At 37.8% G+C, this 20,343-nt stretch overlaps 1 protein-coding gene across 1 annotated transcript; it reads left to right on the forward strand.

Moving 5' to 3' along the window:
* The first annotated feature begins 3,120 nt into the window (after positions 1–3,120).
* Positions 3,121–4,101, forward strand: LOC145011573 (uncharacterized). The gene is made up of 2 exons (XM_078970313.1): positions 3,121–3,444; positions 3,679–4,101. The coding sequence occupies exons 1-2, from the start codon at positions 3,198–3,200 to the stop codon at positions 3,906–3,908; spliced, it is 477 nt and encodes a 158-aa protein (XP_078826439.1). The 5' UTR covers positions 3,121–3,197; the 3' UTR covers positions 3,909–4,101.
* Positions 4,102–20,343: the final 16,242 nt, after the last annotated feature.

Here is a 20,343-nt window from a genome sequence, read left to right on the forward strand (position 1 = left end):
TCACGACATAAAGGTAAATTCAAAATTTAAAAGACATTAATTCTCTAACTATCAAATAGAGTTAGGTGATATTTAAAAAACATTAATTCTTTACCTATCAAATAGAGTTATGGGATATTTAAAAGAGTGCTCCAGTTCATTGCAATATGTGCGGACCTCCGAATTCCATGATGTTTCCTATTTTTTAATCCCTTAAGTTACTCAAGTGATTATGTGATATAGACGTGTAAATTCATCATTTCAAGTCTTTATAAGTTACTTTCAATATGCCAACAAAATCTTTCAAAATTACCTTCTAGAACATGAATAAGCTTCCTATATTTGACTTCTTTTCATATGTGAAATTTGAAACCCTGCACCTCAAATTGAAAATAGATAAAAATTGCAGCAATAAAAAAACATAAATTAGACAGTACCTTCATTCACGGCTTCCAAGCTTATATATGTTCCATATATGCTTCGCTAAAAGTTGGTGAAAGCTTCCTTGTCATTACATTTAATGTCATCTGCATAGGCATTGGGGCAACGACTGTCCTGTTTTAGGAAGCCATCTTGCAACTTATCTGTCATACAAAAAAAAATCATGACATGTCAAGTCTTTCACTTTTAAGGACAAAAAATGAATAGTAAATACAATGAGTTGGGGTAAAGCAAATAACTATGTACTATTGTACTCCTATAAGTGACTAAGTAAAGCCAAGTATAAATAACCAGGTAAAATTATTCAGTAAAATCAATAAATTAAATATTTGAAATCAAGTTCAAAATACAAAATAAAAAGGTAATGTCGAACAATCAGGTGTAGTGAATAATCATCTTGTCAGATGGAATTCTTCTCTTAAATCATCGTTGCTTTGTACCAATCAAACCTACAACCACATGTAGTGATTTTATAACTATCAGTTAAGAATAAAAGTTAAAACTTAAAATTTATTGTCGTGAAAGATGAAACCAATATTTAGTACCAATATCATTTAAAGCAGTGGTAAGGAATCTTTCACAAACTTTGAGCCAACCATGTCCGGATGCTCCATTATGGTAGAGGAACCATCAAGCCTTAAATATATATACCTCATGTAGTTCATGTAGTCTTGTATCAACCAGTATAACAAATATCATTTAATTAACCTGAAACTAAAAAAGATATATATATCTTATCAAATACTTTCTGCATACATATAAAGCCTCTGATAAGAGAAGAAAGAGGTTGATTAGGATATTTGACGGTTATTTGGAGAAATCATGGTTTGATTACTACCTCATTGATCTTCGTAGGCATGAGTTAGGATTCAACAGAAGTAAGAACTAAATCAAGAAGAACCAAGATTAGATTAATAACTTAGGAATTTTATTCCTGATTGACCATGGAGAAGATGCAAATCCTGAAACCAAAAAAATCCAAATCAAAGAAACCTAGTACCATACAAAGCACCAGAATCTGAAACACAAAAATAATAATAATAATAATAATAATAATAATAATAATAATAATAATAATAATAAATAAATAAATAAATAACTCGTAACTCAACAGATTAAGAAATATTAGGTTAGACCTTTAATCATCTTAAGCTCACAACCCAACAAAACCACGAGACTTAGCTGGCAGATAAAATGAAGAGAAAAATTACCCTTTTTGATTTGCATATACCTTTTCCTTTCTTTCTCCGGTGAGAGGTTGTCATGTTTTTTTTGGTCAATCAGGGTGTGTGTTTGTGTTTGTATGTGTGTTGTGGTGGAGGCGACAAATAGTAGTTGACTGATTAGGGTTTTAGTGAGAGAGTAAGGCGGAGAAGGGGAACTGCTTTTGAATAGAGCGTGATATGGTTTCCAAAGGATTTCAAAAGCGCAAAATTCAAATTCTGAAATGTGAATGAACGGTGGGTAGTGGCCATTAAAATATTTTTGCCGATATATTTTACGATTCAATTGACTTGATCAATGGATAGGGCGATATTGATGACGGATTACTTCGATCAAAACTGACTTTAAAGGATTTAATAATATTTTATTTATAAAGGGTTGTACTATAAGCTTAAGGATTTGAACGTGTTAAAAAAATATTATTATTATATTCAATTTATTTTTAGAAATAGTTAGATTTCTTTTATAAGATAGTATATATATATATATATATATATATATATATATATATATATATATATATATATATATATATGTAAAAAAACAAATTAGTATGTTTTTAGAACTACAAATATGTATTTTTATGTATTTAAAAATATACATATCAATAAAAAAAATAAAAAAAAAAACTTGTTCATTCATAAACATGTTTATATATATATATATATATATATATATATATATATATATATATATATATATATATATATATATATATATATATATATATATATATATACAAATGTAAATATGTATTTTGATATATGTTTTTTTAAAGTATAAATATATTTTTAGAAGTATAGATACATATTAATATATAAAAATATAAAAATATGTATTTATACTTCTAAAACTATATCTATAAAACACATATTCATAATTCTAAAAATATTATTTATCTTTTTAAATGGTATAATCATGCAAAAAAAAACACACACACACAAACAAACAAACATATATATATATATATATATATATATATATATATATATATATATATATATATATATATATATATATAACATTAAAAACATATAAATACAATATTTAATTAAATATTTATTTCGTATATAAATACGATTTTTCTGCATGAATATGTATATTATGAAAAAAAATATATATATAGTTAGGGTAAAAGTGTAAGAAAAAAATTATAAACTTAACGGAAGCAAAAAAAAAATGGTAAACTTAAAGGTTTTTTTACGAATTTATTATAATGGTAACCTAGAAAACCTGTTATCACAGGTAAAAGGGTAAAACCGAATATTTTTTCGAAAATATTTAGGTAAAAACGGCCATAGATTTCAACTTTGAGCAAAAACAACAAAACCCTGAAAACTTGATTGTTTTTATGAGATTAACCTTTAAACATTTAGAAAATCTAAGTTAAACAAAAATTAATACTACAACGGCATATTACCTAAAACCACAAGGACCATTCGCATAACTTCTTATGGAAAGTATAAACACGAGTAAATATATGATGGACCCGATTCTTTCTAAATTTGGGTATTTCGACACCCACGGCGGACGGCGGCGGAATTGACTGATATATGGCCGGTAGTTCCGTTGTGTTGACTGAACTCCACTGGAACTCAACCAACTGGGCTAAGGTAGTCGGTGAAATAGCAAGTCTTGAGAAGAAGACTTTTCCCGAACATCAATCATACCCTCGATCGTTCGATGATGAACTCAAGAACAAAAACAACGGTTTAATCTACATGGAAATTAGTGGTGACCTTGCTGGCTATGTCATGTATTCATGTACTTCATTTTCTGCCATCATCACTGCGATCGCAGGTATCATCGTCAATTTCCTTTCTTTTTTCATCCTCTGCGTTATGTGTCTGACCTCTGAACTATGAGTCCAGTTTGATTGTTTTTATTCTTGATATATATAAAAACAGCGCTAATGGATTTATTGGGAGATCGATTTCATTATGTGTTGCTTTGTTTTACCTAATTTATGAATTTTTAGGTTATGAATTTTTCTTTATTTTTAATTTGTGGTTTTTTGTTACCGATAAATACTAGTGAAGGAGAATTATAGAAGACAAGGGCATGGAGATGCACTATTGAAAGCAGTAATAAAGAAATGCAGGAGTAAGCTTATAAACCGTGTATCGCTTCATGTGGATCCTTTGAGAACTCCAGCAATGAATCTATACAAGAAACTCGGTTTTGAAATCGAGACTCTTTTGAAGGATTACTATTCTTTAGATCGAGATGCATATATGATGTGCTTAGACTTCGATGAAGAGTAGCAACGCACTTCCATTTCTTTGTGTATTATATAGCTTCATAATCTCATTTCTCCATACTATTATTCTTGCACGATTATGGTTCAAACTTCGAAGGCCTTGTTAAGTTTCATGACTTCATCAGTTTTGTAGCTATTGATTCCTTATGGTTTGTTGATAGTGTCAAGTAAAACATTTCGTGGAATATGATTTTCAAGATTTTTGGGTTTAATTTTTTTGAGGGAATCGGGTAAATCAATGATTTATGTTGATTATATTCAATTATCTTGGGTTGTCCTCAAAAATTAAATATCTCGAAAAAATCAAGACGTTATTTTTAAATAAAAGTATATATAATATATAATAATTTTTTTTTTAAGTTCTGTGCAAGTGTCCACTTGATGTCCTCCATGTTATTATCAGGCAAGAGGAAGGGATGCAGCTTGGGTACAACACCGTATACATTCGGTGGCATCATGAAACACCCCGTTCTTCAAGTGTTTAATTATGAGTCCCTGAGATTTAAGAGAAAGATAATTCTGGTCCCTTTCGAGAAATGAGTTTCATCCGAGAAGGTTTCTGGTGGGTGTATGTGTTAGAAGTATTGAGTTTCTCGTCACCCTCGTATGAATGTAAATTTATTTGAGAGTGGGTTTAGATTAGAGGAGTTGCGGTGCCTCGAAGTTGATCATTGTTTATAGTTCTTTGTGGAAAAAGAGGGAAATGGTCCCATGCATGTATGGCATGCATGCATGCTTTTGATTTTTTAAAGCTGGCTGGGTACGCGCAGCGTAAGCTGGACATACGCCCCGCGTAATGGGACGAAAGGTTGTAGGTGGCCGGGTGAGTACACCCAGCATACCAGGGAGGTACGCCCAGCGTACTCTCAGAAACCCCAAACCCTATTTTTAGGGTCAGCCACTATATAAGGAACATGTTGGTTCACCCCCCAGCCTCCTTATACTCATCTTCAACCTCAGAGAAACCCTAGATCTCGTATTCTCTCATATTTGGGTGTGTTTGGCCTTGGAAAGCTCTTGTTGGCAAAAGAAAGGCTTAAAGAAGAAAAGGGAAGTTGTCAAAGAAGAAGAAGAACGTGTGGAACTTGTGGATCTGAAGAAATACCACCCTTTGGAGCTGGTTTTAGGTATAAAGCTTCTGGCTTGACCTTCATATTGCATAGATCTATGTATTTTGAAGCTTTGTTATCATTCTTGTCCCAAAAGTCCTCATCTTGTTGCATAGTTCGATTTGGTTAAGATTATCTGTCCTTTTAGACCTTTGGAGAGGTCTTGAGTGATAAAAATGAGGTCCCAAGGGATGTAGTTGTTCCATGTATGAGATATATAGGTCTTAATGGATTAAGACCTTGGATTAAGAGCTTAAGGACGTCCCAAGTGATAAAGTCTGAGACTTTATGATTTCTAATCATATTTGGCCTATGGATCTGAAGTTTGGGCTTAAGAGCTTAAGCCATTAAGATGTTAAAAGGACTTAATGGATCTCGCAGTTACGCCCCGCGTAACCTTCTAGTACGCCCCGCGTAGCGGGCCAGTGCCCCGTTTTATTTTGGTGATCATTGCAGTACGCCCAGCGTACTCCTCCTGTGGACTTTCTTTTGGGCTTTTGTGTTGGGCCATTTGTGGGTTGTTGGTGTTTGGGCCAAGTCTGGAAATTATGAATAGAGTATTTTGGGCCCAATTAATATTATGGATATTGGATCTAGGCCCATTTGATGATGTGGGCCCAATTTGGTAAATGGGGCCAATGTTGGACTTTGTGTGAGATTGGGACTTTGGTCTTGGTCTGATAAGTGGAAGTATGTTTGACCTAATGCTTATGCTCGTTATGTTGGTTAGTTCGGGATTTTTGCGGTGAGTTGGTGGTTCGAGAGTCTGCTTCTTCCGTTCAGAGTATCGGCATTCGCGAGGTGAGTTATCCTCACTATATCGACAGGGTCTAAGGCACCAAGGCCGGCCCTTTATTGGATTGTGATTCGGATATGGTTGTTATGTTATTGCTTGATATGTCTGCAACCTGGTAGCTAGGATGGTATATGCTAGAGACCTGATTAAGGTCGGTTTCCCGATATGTAGAGTGATGCTACGCTAGTGACCAGTTAGGTCGGTAACCTGGTTAGGGTAATGATATGTTATGTGATCTGCTTGATCGGTTTGTTGACTATGACTGTTAAATGATTGTATGTTATGTGCACATGGTTGTTTGGACTAGAGATGGGTTGAGGCGGGTCCTGCTTTGTGTTGTAGGCCAAGATACCCAGGGCGGACCGGTTATTCCGAAGGCCCAGCGAGCGGTCCGGATAGGCTGTAGGCCCCACGATGGCGGACCAGACGTGCCGAGGCTCGGAGAGTGGACCAGGCTAACTGAAGACCCCATGCGAGCGGACAAGTCATACTGTAGACTCAGAGAGAGGACCAGGTAGGTTGAAGGCCGGTGCGGGCAGACCAACCACACCATGGACTTGGAGGACATGACTAGACTCGAAGGGTGGACCCGGTGGACTGAAGGCCCGATACGGCGGACTAGTCACTTAGTAGACCCGATATGCATGGATGTTCTATGTTATGTTATGTTATGTATGCTTTTATGTTATGGGCCGGAAGGCAATATGTTATGGGCCGGAAGGCAATCTGTTTTGGACCGGAAGGTCGTAGCCTGGAAGGGCGTATATGTGGTTGGTATTTTGGGGGTATCTCACTAAGCTTTCGGGCTTACAGTTGTGGTTTAATGTTTTTCAGGTTCTTCAGGAGACTGTGGCAAGGCAAAGGCGTGATCATACCGTTCCTCGCGTTTATGTTTTATGAAATGGACCTGGGAATACTCTGATAAATAATGTATTGAAAACCTTTTCGTAATAATGTTATTAAAACGGATTGTTTTGAAAAGTTTAAATTATGTTGAAATTTTTGGTCGTTACAAGTTGGTATCAGAGCCTTGGTTTGAGTGAATTGGAGGAACACTCGTGTGACTCCAGTCTCAAATCGAGGAGGGTTTCAAAAAGAGAAATTAAAATGGTTTTCAAATTAAGTAAAAGGAGGACGCGGAGGTACGATCAGCCGGAGCCAGTAAGTAACCCCAAATTACCATTCATGATATTTGTTTTATTGAGCTTCATAGAACAGCATGCTAGTGTTAGGCTAGGGATCTTCAGGATTTCATGATAATGTTGCCTGTTTTGTGATGCCTGCTAGCCTAGGGTTTTCCTCTGTTGAGATTTCCAGTGTTCCTCTAGGAGTGAGGATCAAGCGCTTGCTATGTATATTTGTCGCTAGGGTGTTGTGGTAGTACTTCATACAAATATGGGAAGGTGTAGAAGGTAGTATGGGCCCATACTACTGAAAGCACAGGACCCATACACGTATCAGGGAAACCATGACCTCTAGGGTTGGGTTGAGAGTTGGTTCCCGGGATAGTGGGAAGTGTCTGAGGTTTTGTGGTTTATTTTCAGTATGGAGATTTCGAGGCATGTTAGGAATGGATCCGAGTCAGGATCGGGTGCAGGAGAAGGAGTTGCGGACGGGTCAGTACCGCCCGAGGTTATCGATCAGATGAGTACGCACGAGTTGGATGCGAGGATTCGTGAGATCCTGCATGATGAGGTTGCTGCATTGTTTTGGGCCGAGCTGCCGGAACTGTTTGGGTCGATCAAGACCGCCATGGTGGAGTATTTTGATGAGCGTTATGCGGCTCTCACGAAGACGCCTACCGCGGCGGCTACAGTGGCTGTAGCAGCAGCAGGGGGAGGAGCTAGTAGAGGTTTTCAGTATCGGGACTTCGATAATACGAAGCCTCCCACCTTTGATGGAGTTCAGGATCCGATCGTTGCTATGAGATGGTTATCAGACGTGGAGGGGAGTTTCTTCACGTGTTCATGCCCTGCTGATCAGAAGGTGAGGTGTGCTCTGAACCTGTTAAGGTTCGGGGCAAAGGATTGGTGGAGATTGACCACGGGGTCATACTCGGATGCGTAGAGGGCTGCGATTTCATGGGATCAGTTCAGAGAGATGTTCAGCACTCGTTATGTTCCGCGGGTCGAGAGGGAGAGGTTGGTTCAGAAGTTCCTTGAGCTGAAGCAGGATTCGGAGTCGGTGACGGAAATCACCAGGATGTTTACTGAGAGGGCGATGTTTTGCCCTGAGTTCGCTTCGGAGCAGGCTCAGATGTCCCGATATCTGAGTATGCTAAAGAGAGACATCAGACAGTTTGTGTCCGCGCAGAGGTGCGAGACCTTGTTGGAGTTGCAGGAGGCCGCCAAGCGGCGTGAGTTGGAGATTGAGTTGCAGTTGCGTGAGCTGAGGTAAGCTCCGTTTCAGTCATAGCTGGCGACGAAACGGTCTAAGACCGTTGATTCCAGGATGGGAGATCAGGGCAGCCACGTTTGTGGAAAGTGTGGGAGGGGTCACGCCGAAGTTTTTCGGTCCGGTGGTACATGCCGCAAGTGCGGAAAGGAGGGGCACTATGCGAGGGATTGTCGGCAGTCATTGCCGGTTCAGGATTTGAGGATACGTTATCAGTGTCATTAGGTTGGACACTTGAGGGTCAACTGTCCACAGCTTGCTGCAGGACCGGTGCAGGCTCTAGCACCGGCCACGTTGAGGATCGCGGGTGGAGGTCAGAGTGGAGCGGAGCCCCCAAGGGCTTAGGGTCGTGCTTTTCAGCTTACAACGGAGGAGGTTAGAGCAGTGCCGGATGCAGCTGCAGGTATGTTTCTTCCTTGTTGTCTTGTTTATTTATGATTATTGTGGAATATCGTTTATCTGCTAGTCTCGTTGGGTGGTTTTCGTTTTGGTATTCGTCGCTCCTTGAGGGTTTGGCATGGTTATGGGTTAGTGTTTCCTATTTTCGCTTTTGTATCCGTTGTCCCTTGGAGGTTTGGTATGGTTATGGATTGGTGTTTCGGGCTATCGTTGGTTATCATTCGTAAGGGTTATTAGTTGAGATATGGCGTTGGTTGAATGTCGTGTAGCATCTGCAGTCTGAGGAGTGGTTAGCTGAGGATTGAGTACTTTTGAGCGGAATGATCAGTGTGGAAATGTGTTTTTGCGAAGGTTGCTAGTGCTAGTGGGAATCAGTCTGCGTGTAAGCGTTGGGTTTCGTGCAAGGTTATTTTTGGGAGGTCGGTGATAGCGGCCGGTGGTTGATAGTCAGTGCCCTAAGTAGGGGAGAATTGGAAATTCTCCGGATTATCGATAGACTTGAGAGGTTGTTTAGCTGCTTGGGTTTCGGCGGTATTTCTTTCAGCCGAGAGCAGGCTGGTATGGGAGAGTAGCGGGCGTGCGGGGCGGAATACAGACCTATGGCATTGATTGTGTAGGGCCTGGGATCAGGCTGGGATCGAGTATGTACGGTGGAGATAGAGTTCGGAACCCCTGGGGGGCTAAGAACAGTATGCAGGGGAGGATTTCCCGGAGAGATAACTCGGAATGATGAATGCTAGTTGAGCGGTCCGGATAGACTGAAGGCCGGTAGGCGTACCAGTCAGGCCGAAGGCTCGGGGAACGGTCCAGCCAGACTGAAGGCCCTGGAGGGCGGCCTAGATTGGCTGAAGGTTTTGAGAGTGGTCCAGATTGACTGAAGACCTGTTGAGGTGGCCCAGTCATGCTGAAGACTCTGCAGGTATTATCAGATCAGTTCGAGGAAATGGGTTGGGTGTGTTGTGCTGTATTAGGATTAGAAGGTCTGGCCCCGGGGATTGATTGTGAGTAGTGGAGTTGGCGCATGGACTCGAGAGTCCTTGCGAGCAGGTTTAGGACATGTATGTCTCATGGTTAGCGGTCATGCTAAGGGAATGTAAATCCACGGAAGTGGAAGTAGCAACGCAGGGTTATGTTGGGAGTGGTCCAATTATGGTCATTGAACAACGAGTTTGGCAGTGGTATGGAGCACATCCGGGTGGGATGGTTGTTGAGGTTTGTCAGGAATGCATGGATGGAAATTTCGGAATTCCAGGTAGATTTGTTTATGTGGTGAAAATGCATCCGGAAGGGTGTTTGGAAGTGTCAACAGTGTATCGGGGTTTTCCTAACCCGAGGACACTAGAGCCAGTTTGGTGCGGTTATGAGATTGCGACGGAGAACTCATGGGAGTTGCTCTAGGGCTGAAGCTCGTTTCATCCTGTCGGTAAGAAAGGTAAAGTTGGGTTTCGGACTACGATGGTCGAGTCTTGGGAAGCCTGGTCCGGTGAGTGCCAGGCGGAGTATTGCAGGGATAGTTTCGGAGTAGAGTTGTCGCAGGCTTCAAGGGCGAAGCCTAATTTAAGTGGGGGAGAATTTTAACACCCCGTTCTTCAAGTGTTTAATTATGAGTCCCTGAGATTTAAGAGAAAGGTAATTCCGGTCCCTTTCGAGAAATGAGTTTCATCCGAGAAGGTTTCGGGTGGGTGTATGTGTTAGAAGTATTGGGCTTCTCGTCACCCTCGTATGAATGTAAAGTTATTTGAGAGTTGATTTAGATTAGAGGAGTTGCGGTGCCTCGAAGTTGATCATTGTTTATAGTTCTTTGTGGAATAAGATGGAAATGGTCCCATGCATGTATGGCATGCATGCATGCTTTTGATTTTTGAAAGGTGCCTGGGTACGCCCAGCGTAAGCTGGACGTACACCCAGCGTAATGGGACGAAAGGTTGTGGGTGGCTGGGTGAGTACGCCCAGCGTACCAGGGAGGTACGCCCAGCGTACTCTCAGAAACCCCAAACCCTATTTTTAGGGTCAGCCACTATATAAGGAACATGTTGGTTCACCCCTCAGCCTCCTTATGCTCATCTTCAACCTCAGAGAAACCCTAGATCTCGTATTCTCTCATATTTGGGTGTGTTTGGCCTTGGAAAGCTCTTATTGGCAAAAGAAAGGCTTAAAGAAGAAAAAGGAAGTTGTCAAAGAAGAAGAAGAACGTGTGGAACTTGTGGATCTGAAGAAATACCACCCTTTAGAGCTGGGTTTAGGTATAAAGCTTCTGGCTTGACCTTCATATTGCATAGATCTATGTATTTTGAAGCTTTGTTATCATTCTTGTCCCAAAAGTCTGTTGGATTAGTGTCTAAGTCCATAACTATGTTAGTATGTACTTGACCTGATGGTGCATGGTCCTTTTGGGTTGCCTTCACCAAAGCAACTTGATTGGAGAAATAAATAAAGAGAGAGAGGTTATTATGATTTATTAATATGTTATAAGAATAATATATTAAAGGAGAAATCATATTTGTTTAATTAATATTGGTCAATAATTAATTAGGAATTAATTTTGTGATCAAGTGTAATTAATTAAACTAGAGGGGCTGATTTGTAATTATTTGATAGTTACAAAATAAGGTAAGGATTATCTTAAATATATGGTGAACGAATTTAAGGAGATAACGCCTTAGAATTCGACTAGGATAAGGGTTTCTAAGACTTATCTTATGGTTACTTGGTGGGCAAGCAACTAGATAAGGATAAGGACTAAAACCCTAATCTTTACACCTATATAAACCCCCTCAGGCTCATGAATTCGTCTAAGCCTTCCCAAGAAGTCCTAAGGACGAATTCCTACCTCTCTCCTCTCTCTTTATACCTTCCCCATTTGCTCTTGGTGTTTGTAAGCCATTAGAGGAGTGACACTTGTGACTCTAAGCCTTCCAAAGTCAATTCAAGGAGGAATTGGGATTGTTATTGCTACATAACAATCAAGGTAACATCTTAAACCTAATTATATGTTAATATTGATTTCCATATGCTAGAATTAGGGTTTATAGTCTTGGATTCAAAGCATGTACAATAGAGAAACCTAGATCCAAGCATTAGGGTTTGTATGAGCACATAGGATGTCTTATGACCAAAACTCATCAGTGGTATCAGAGCCTAGCTTGGTTTCAATTGTATTGATGCATTGCATATCTAAAAAATTCGATTTTTGGTGTTCTAGAGGCTGGACTCGCCGAGTCCATAGCTGAACTCGCCGAGTCCAGGGTAACTCGACGAGTCCAGGCTTGACTCAACGAGTCAACTCGTCAGATAGTGCTTATCTCGGGAGTTCTTGCTGTTTTTGCATTAGGATAATTACCTTATCATGTTAGATCAATATTAAGCCAATTATATGATATATTTGACTATATTTTTGATCTAATTGAAGATATTTATCAATTAATAAGATAGTTGTTTCCTTATAAGATAATTGATTAATTATTTTGAGTAAATTGATAAATTGTTTTGCAAGAAATCATTAAACAAGTCAAATATGGATAATTATGTAATTAAATGTTAGTTTAGATTATTTGTTATTTGATCCTTGTTGTTATGAAAAGTTTCATATTTTACCCTTTAGGTTTTATAGTTTAAATTTGAACCCAAAGGTTTTGTTGTTTTGAAATTTAAATAATTGAAACCCTAATGTTTTTGAAATGTTTCAAAACTTGCCCTGAAGTTTTGGAATTTTAAAGTTGATTAAAAGTTAATTAGGAATGTTAAATTCTAAAACCCTAGTAATGTTTTGAAAAGTTCACATACACCCTTATGGTTTTATTAATTAATTAAGGAGTATAATTAAAAGATACTTAATAAATCCATAAAAATCTAGGTTAACCATTTAATTGAATTAAAAGTGTAATTGTTAAAGTTAACCACCTAATATTTTAAAAGTGTAAAATGCACCATATACTATATATAACATTAAAAGTCTAACATTATATATATGTATGAGTAAAAGTCAGTCTTACCGTTAGTAGGCCTCAGTCACAAAGCTGGTCTATAAGGGGTGTTTAAGGAAATTGCCTATAAAATGACGATTGAATGGGTATCCACTCTTACCCACCGCACTTTTGACTAGTGGAGGGTCGTTAGCCGAACGGGTAGGATAGGACGAAACCTTCCATTATAAGTATAATTAAATAAAAAAGTAACTAAATGTTTTTACAAATTCTCAATCTTAGTTACTTAGGCAAAGTAAATTGATGCAATTCCATGAAATTACACTTTGTGCCCTTGCGAAGACATTAGTGGAGCGTGTGTGGTTTACCGGCACACTAAATGGTTCTAAGCAAAGGTTGCAAAGGGTGACTCAATGTTTGTCATATTTCGGTGGAGTGTGTGTGGTTTACCGGCACATCGAATAGGTGACTGTAACATGTGAGGGAACCATGTAACTTTGCATGGTTATTCACACCCGCATTGTGATCCTCGGCATCCCAGTCACAAACAAGAGAGGCATATCGAGATTTAAACATGCCATTGAAATGTTCAATGAATCTCAAAGGTTCTAGGAGTTTTCATAGATTTAAAACTTAAATTTCCTTTTTCGTTTTTCATGGTGGAAATTAGTGAATCGTCATTCACTTACCTTCAAATATTCGACAACTAGATTACGGCATCCCTTTTCTAGGTTGTAGCGTATTGTGTTGGGTCCTAGCCTTAGTATCTCAGTTGGGTGATTTACTAAGGACTCAATCAATCAATCGACTAACTTGAATTTGTTTCTCCTGTTTTGTAGATGTCAAAGTTCGACAACTATGGTCTTCCCAAATCCCGTGGAACAAGCATTCCACATGAAGATGATATTACACAATTCGATCGAGGAACAAGAAATCATGCTTCACTTCCTCCTCCTCCTCCAATTATCCTCCCTAACCCACAAGATTGTAAAATTGAAAGGTTCAATATCACTCAAGCCCTTTTGGCAAGTAAACATAAAGAAGGAAAGTCGGTGTGTGCACACGTCTTAGGGATGAAGTCACACATTGATAGGTTAAGAATGATGGGATCCGTTGTCGGTGAAGAGATGACTGTTGATTGGGTTCTTCAGTCACTTCCTAACTCGTATAGTGAGTTCGTAAGAGAGTACTATATGATGAACCACGACATGACCCTTATTGATCTCACCTATATGCTTATTGTTGCTGAATCAGCAATGGTTTGGCACAATAGAAAAGCAATGTTGATTGGTGAATCTGCCTTCAAGACCTCTATGGATGTAGACAATGACAATGAAAGACATGCAATGATCGAAAAGTTAGATCATAAGAGAAAGGCGATGTCTGAAGTAGTTCCATGTGTTGTTCCAAAAGAGTCAATTTGCTTTTATTGCCAAGAGAAGGGGCATTGGAGACGAAGTTGCCCGATTTACCTAAGAGATCTAAGAGATGGGAGAGTCAAAAGTATGACTACGCTTCAGGTAAAATCCACTATCTAACTTCATTAAGTTCCTATTCATTGATTCAAAATACATGATGTGATAAGATTGCATTTGAATGTTTTTGCAGGATCGGTGAAAAGAAAGGAAGCTTGATAAGAGAGCAAGATGAATCTAATCACAAGAGATGGATCTCGATCGCATGGACTTGAAGATTGGATTTTGAGCTTAGATAGTTATGATAGAGTTGTTAGAAAGTTTCCTTTTACATAGTTTTCAATAGATTTTGCATTGTAAGGACAAATGTTTTTCCGTTGCTTTTATAAATAAAATAAATTTTGACTTATTTATTTATTTGTTTACTTCCTTGCAATGAAATCGTTATGAAAATTGATTTTTGCATATTTCTACAACGAATGGATATGATTCTTAGTTATGTTATTTATGGAAATGTCGAGAATTTACCAAATAGGGAGAGTTTCTCATCGCCCAAAGTTTCAATTGGACTGAAATTTGGAATCACGCAACTTGGTTGCATGATGAATGAGAAATTTCATATTTGGAAATTAAACTAATTCATTGACAAAGTGTCAAGTGAAGGACTAGGAGATCGAGTACACAAAGTTGTATGTTGATCAAGTTCACCATAAAAGTAACAAAGATATTCGTCATGATTTACTAAAGGCTTACTAAATATGATTACACTTACAAGATTAAGTGTAATTTTGAATTGATTAAAGGGTTTAGATCAATAGTAGAACGAATAAGAAGAATCAAGTAGGTAGAAAGATAAAAGGTTCTCCATTCTAAGAAGAAGGGAGAGTAGCTTTTATGCTTTATAATGGGTCTTTATGATTAAGAATCATATCTCAATTGATCCTCTAAGTGAGTCTTAGTACAATTGTATGTTTAAGAAGAGGAATCAAGAATTGAAGAAATGGTTAAATCAAAAGTCAATCATACTTCGTTCCAATAACAAGTCTTAAAGTTAAGATTGTGGTAATAAGTGACAAGTACTAAGAAGGTTTATAACATTCATCAAATGTGGAAAGTTGTGATGTCTTGGATAAGACAAAGGCCAACTAGGACCAATTTATGAAGTGTTTTGATAAAAGCTACACTAACTCTTGAATATTTGGTTGTCAATAAATGTTTATTGACAAGAGAATCTTATATGTCAAGGAGTCAGTGGGAGTCTTAATGGTCTTGAAAGGTTTCAAGAACAAATCAACTAAACCTTATTGATCATCACTAGCACACGAGTTGAGGTTTTGCAACCTATCGTGTTGACATTATTTTGTTTCTGTGCTATTCCAATTGAGTTAATTATGCATGTGAGTTCTATGAGTTCTCATTTTGAACGCGTAAAAGGCAAGGCACCTTGATCAATGAAATGTACATTGATAGGAAAAGGTGAGCTGCTTAACTACTTGAAAGACGTGGTGGGCAGCTGTGCTACCATAAGGCAAGAAATCAATATTAAGAAAGTTCGGTCCATATGAGTTTGAATTTGTCGTAAACTTTGGTTTTAAAAAATTCACATGGATAGGAACATATACACCATTAAAATCTAAGTGTCATAAGATTTCCTCCTTCATGAAAATGATTGTGAGGAAATGCTTTCACTAAGAAAGATTTTAAGAAGATAGTGATTGTAAAATTGCATTCTCAAATTCGATTATGGTGATGGTATCCCTTTCCATGATTTGAGTTGTGAGGTTTGGCAATTAGTCTTAATTGTTTAGACACACATATGAACTATCTAAGGCAAAGGTGTATAAGTTCAAGGAGCTTCGATAAAGGATTATCATAGTACTAAGTATTAGAAACATTGACTTAAGAAATTCAATAGGTATTGTTTTCTGGAAGTTAAGATGTTTATGAATACATGTCGAAGCTAGTGGGAGCATAAGTGTTATGTTTTATAATAATCATCATGATAGTGGGAGCATAAATGTTATGATTGTATGATTATTATGGAAAGTATTGCAAGTTGGAAATATTAATTATAGAAAACAAGAGTTATACCTTGCAAAGTCGTAAAGGTTGTAAAGTTGTTTTGCTATAATTAAGGGAGAGAATATTATGCTTTATTTCAAATCTAAAGGCTTAGGTTGAGAAATGTTAATAAATTTAGTCAAAGGTACATAGTGTGTTCTTAAAATTTCGATTATGATTACGGCATTCCTTTTCACAATTCGAATTTTGAGAACATAGCAAATAAAACATTATGTGTCGTGTCCCATACGCTTCGGGTATAGGACTGATTGCAAATGCTTTAATATTTGACCATTCTAAAATTTTCCAAATGTCTAGCGCATTTAGAGGAAAAAGGGACTAGAATTGGTTTTGACTAAAATAATTAAACAACTATCAAAGGACAATCCAAAGTTCGACAAGGATTGGTTGCTTGTGAGTAGTTGGAAGCATGGTATTGAATGGACCATATTGACATTATTATGAATAGATAAGATTTTATTAAGGATGAGTTGTCATATGGAAAATATGGAAGCGTGTCCATATTGGGAAGTAAATATTGAGAAATCTATGTCTATATTAGAAACTTTTATGCAAAAGGATGTTCAAAGGAATGTACTTTGAGTGAGACATCATATCTAAGGAATTGTCTTGTAACAATCTCCGATAGAAGATTTTGTAATATTATTGGCAATAGTCTTTGTGAATTTGGTGCAGTGACATTACAAAAGAATCATTGCATAGAATGTTAGAATCTAGCATATTCTATAAGTAGCAAGAATTTTGATATTCTTTCACTTATGAAAAAGGATTTGGAGTTGTGGAATTAGAATGATTGGAAATGTGTTCAATGTGATCTATTTCACAAAGTAAGAACCATAGGTAAACATTGTGTGCTTGCTATGAGCATGGGACAAGTGTAATAATTCAAGTAAGAAGTTGATTACCCGAAACGACAAATAATGAGTAATCGATATGGTGATAAATAAAAGGAGTTTTATTTATACTCAAAGGGTTGAGGCCATATGGGATTAGTATTATTTTTGTGTTTCACTTTGCATGTTTCGACTTGAGTTTATTAAGAATAATCGAATTATTCAAACAGGCCACAGTCATTCATATGTTGGAAGTAGATATGAATGAAGACTGTCGTGAATTGGTGTGTGGATTGTCTAAAAGAGTATTACACATAAGCAAATGTTTGCTGCAACATTCATGAGTGCTTATGAATATGAATTTGAGCATTGGATTAAACCCACGTTCACATGGATCACGCCATGAATTGTATCACGAGTGATTGGTGAGACGATAGCATCTTGTATTCTTGAAACCGAGATGTGTGAGTTGTATCTTGCTAATCGGTTGCACATTGATAATATGTGAACGCACTAGTAACTTGGTGTTATAAAACATATTGTTGTGTGTGATTTGGTTAGTGAGTGCAAGCAAGCATTATGATTTATTAATATGTTATAAGAATAATATAGAGAGAGAGGTTATTATGATTTATTAATATGTTAAATAAGAATAATATGTTAAAGGACAAATCATATTTGTTAAATAAAGAGAGAGAGGTTATTATGATTTATTAATATGTTATAAGAATAATATATTAAAGGAGAAATCATATTTGTTAAATTAATATTAGTCAATAATTAATTAGGAATTAATTTTGTGATCAAGTGTAATTAATTAAACTAGAGGGGCTGATTTGTAATTATGTGATAGTTACAAAATAAGGTAAGGATTATCTTAAATATAGGGTGAACGAATTTAAGGAGATAATGCCTTATAATTCGACTAGGATAAGGGTTTCTAAGACTTATCTTATAGTTACTTGGTGGGCAAGCAACTAGATAAGGATAAGGACTAAAACCCTAATCTTTACACCTATATAAACCCCCTAAGGCTCATGAATTCGTCTAAGCCTTTCCAAGATGTCCTAAGGACGAATTCCTACCTCTCTCCTATCTCTTTATACCTTCTCCATTTGCTCTTGGTGTTTGTAAGCTATTAGAGGAGTGACACTTGTGACTCTAAGCCTTCCAAAGCCAATTCAAGGAGGAATTGGGATTGTTATTGCTACATAATAATCAAGGTAACATCTTAAACCTAATTATATGTTAATATCGATTTCCATATGCTAGAATTAGGGTTTATAGTCTTGGATTCAAAGCATGTACAATAGAGAAACCTAGATCCAAGCATTAGGGTTTGTATGAGCACATAGGATGTCTTATGACCAAAACCCATCAAAGTCCTCATCTTGTTGCATAGTTCGATTTGGTCAAGATTATCTATCCTTTTAGACCTTAGGAGAGGTCTTGAGTGATAAAAATGAGTTCCCAAGGGATGTAGTTGTTCCATGTATGAGATATATAGGTCTTAATGGATTAAGACCTTGGATTAAGAGCTTAAGAATGTCCCAAGTGATAAAGTCTGAGACTTTATGATTTCTAATCATATTTGGCCTATGGATCTGAAGTTTGGGCTTAAGAGCTTAAGTCATTAAGATGTTAAAAGGACTTAATGGATCTTGCAGTTACTCCCCGCGTAACCTTCGAGTACGCCCCGCGTAGCGGGCCAGTGCCCCGTTTTATTTTGGTGATCATTGCAGTACGCCCAGCGTACCAAGGAGAGTACGCCCAGCGTACTCCTCCTGTGGACTTTCTTTTGGGCTTTTGTGTTGGGCCATTTGTGGGTTGTTGGTGTTTGGGCCAAGTCTGGAAATTATGAATAGAGTATTTTGGGCCCAATTAATATTATGGATATTGGATCTAGGCCCATTTGATGAGGTGGGCCCAATTTGGTAAATGGGGCCAATGTTGGACTTTGTGTGAGATTGGGACTTTGGTCTTGTTCCGATAAGTGGAAGTATGTTTGACCTAATGCTTATGTTTGTTATGTTGGTTAGTTCAGGATTTTTGCGGTGAGTTGGTGGTTCGAGATTCTGCTTCTTCCGTTCAGAGTATCGGCATTCGCGAGGTGAGTTATCCTCACTATATCGATAGGGTCTAAGGCATTAAGGCCGACCCTTTATTGGATTGTGATTCGGATATGGTTGTTATGTTATTGCTTGATATGTCTGCATCCTGGTAGTTAGGATGGTATATGCTAGAGACCTGATTAAGGTCGGTTTCCCGATATGTAGAGTGATGCTATGATAGTGACCGGTTAGGTCGGTAACCTGGTTAGGGTAATGATATGTTATGTGATCTGCTTGATCGGTTTGTTGACTATGACTATTAAATGATTGTATGTTATGTGCACATGGTTGTTTGGACTGGAGATGGGTTGAGGCGGGTCCTGCTTTGTGCTGTAGGCCAAGATACCCAGGGCGGACCGGTTATTCCGAAGGCCCAACGAGTGGTCCGGATAGGCTGTAGGCCCCACGAGGGCGGACCAGACGTGCTGAGGCTCGGAGAGTGGACCAGGCTGACTGAAGACCACATGCGAGCGAACCAGTCATATTGTAGACTTAGAGAGAGGACCAGGTAGGTTGAAGGCCGGTGCGGGCAGACCAACCACACCGTGGACTCGAAGGACATGACTAGACTCGGAGGGTGGACCCGGTGGACTGAAGGCCCGATACGGCGGACTAGTCACTTAGTAGACCCGATATGCATGGCTGTTCTATGTTCTGTTATGTTATGTATGCTTTTATGTTATGGGCCGGAAAGCAATATGTTATGGGCCGGAAGGCAATATGTTTTGGACCGGAAGGTCATAGCTTGGAAGGGCGTATATGTGGTTGGTATTATGGGGGTATCTCACTAAGCTTTCGGGCTTACAGTTGTGGTTTAATGTTTTTCAGGTTCTTCGGGAGACTGTGGCAAGGCAAAGGCGTGATCGTACCGTTCCTCTCGTTTATGTTTTATGAAATGGACCTGGGAATACTCTAATAAATAATGTATTGAAAACCTTTTTGTAATAGTGTTATTAAAATGGATTGTTTTGAAAAGTTTAAATTATGTTGAAATTTTTGATCGTTACACATCATATATTTTATTATATTTTAATGGCTATTTTGAACCTGAATTAGTGTTTTTCCCCCAAACTTCCCTCTCTAATGTTGACCATTGCCAACGACTATCCATCCTAAACGACTATATAAATAAATAAATAAACTATATAAAACTATTTTAATCTACTCATTTTTTTCACATCATTCTTAACAAATCTCTTTTAATTTTCTCATCATTCTTACATTCTTAAGTTCCGAATGGATTCAAGCCGCTGAAGCCATGTCAATGTTAAGAAAACATGTTAACTAAAGCAAAAAAGTAAAGCTAATTCTTACATTCTTAATTTTCACAACATTCTTACATTTAGAGAGAATTTGCATTGGCCAAGGCTTGGATCA

The sequence above is a fragment of the Lactuca saligna genome, chromosome 8, assembly GCF_052625555.1.
Source record: "Lactuca saligna cultivar CGN05327 chromosome 8, ASM5262555v1, whole genome shotgun sequence".
Taxonomy (NCBI): domain Eukaryota; kingdom Viridiplantae; phylum Streptophyta; class Magnoliopsida; order Asterales; family Asteraceae; genus Lactuca; species Lactuca saligna.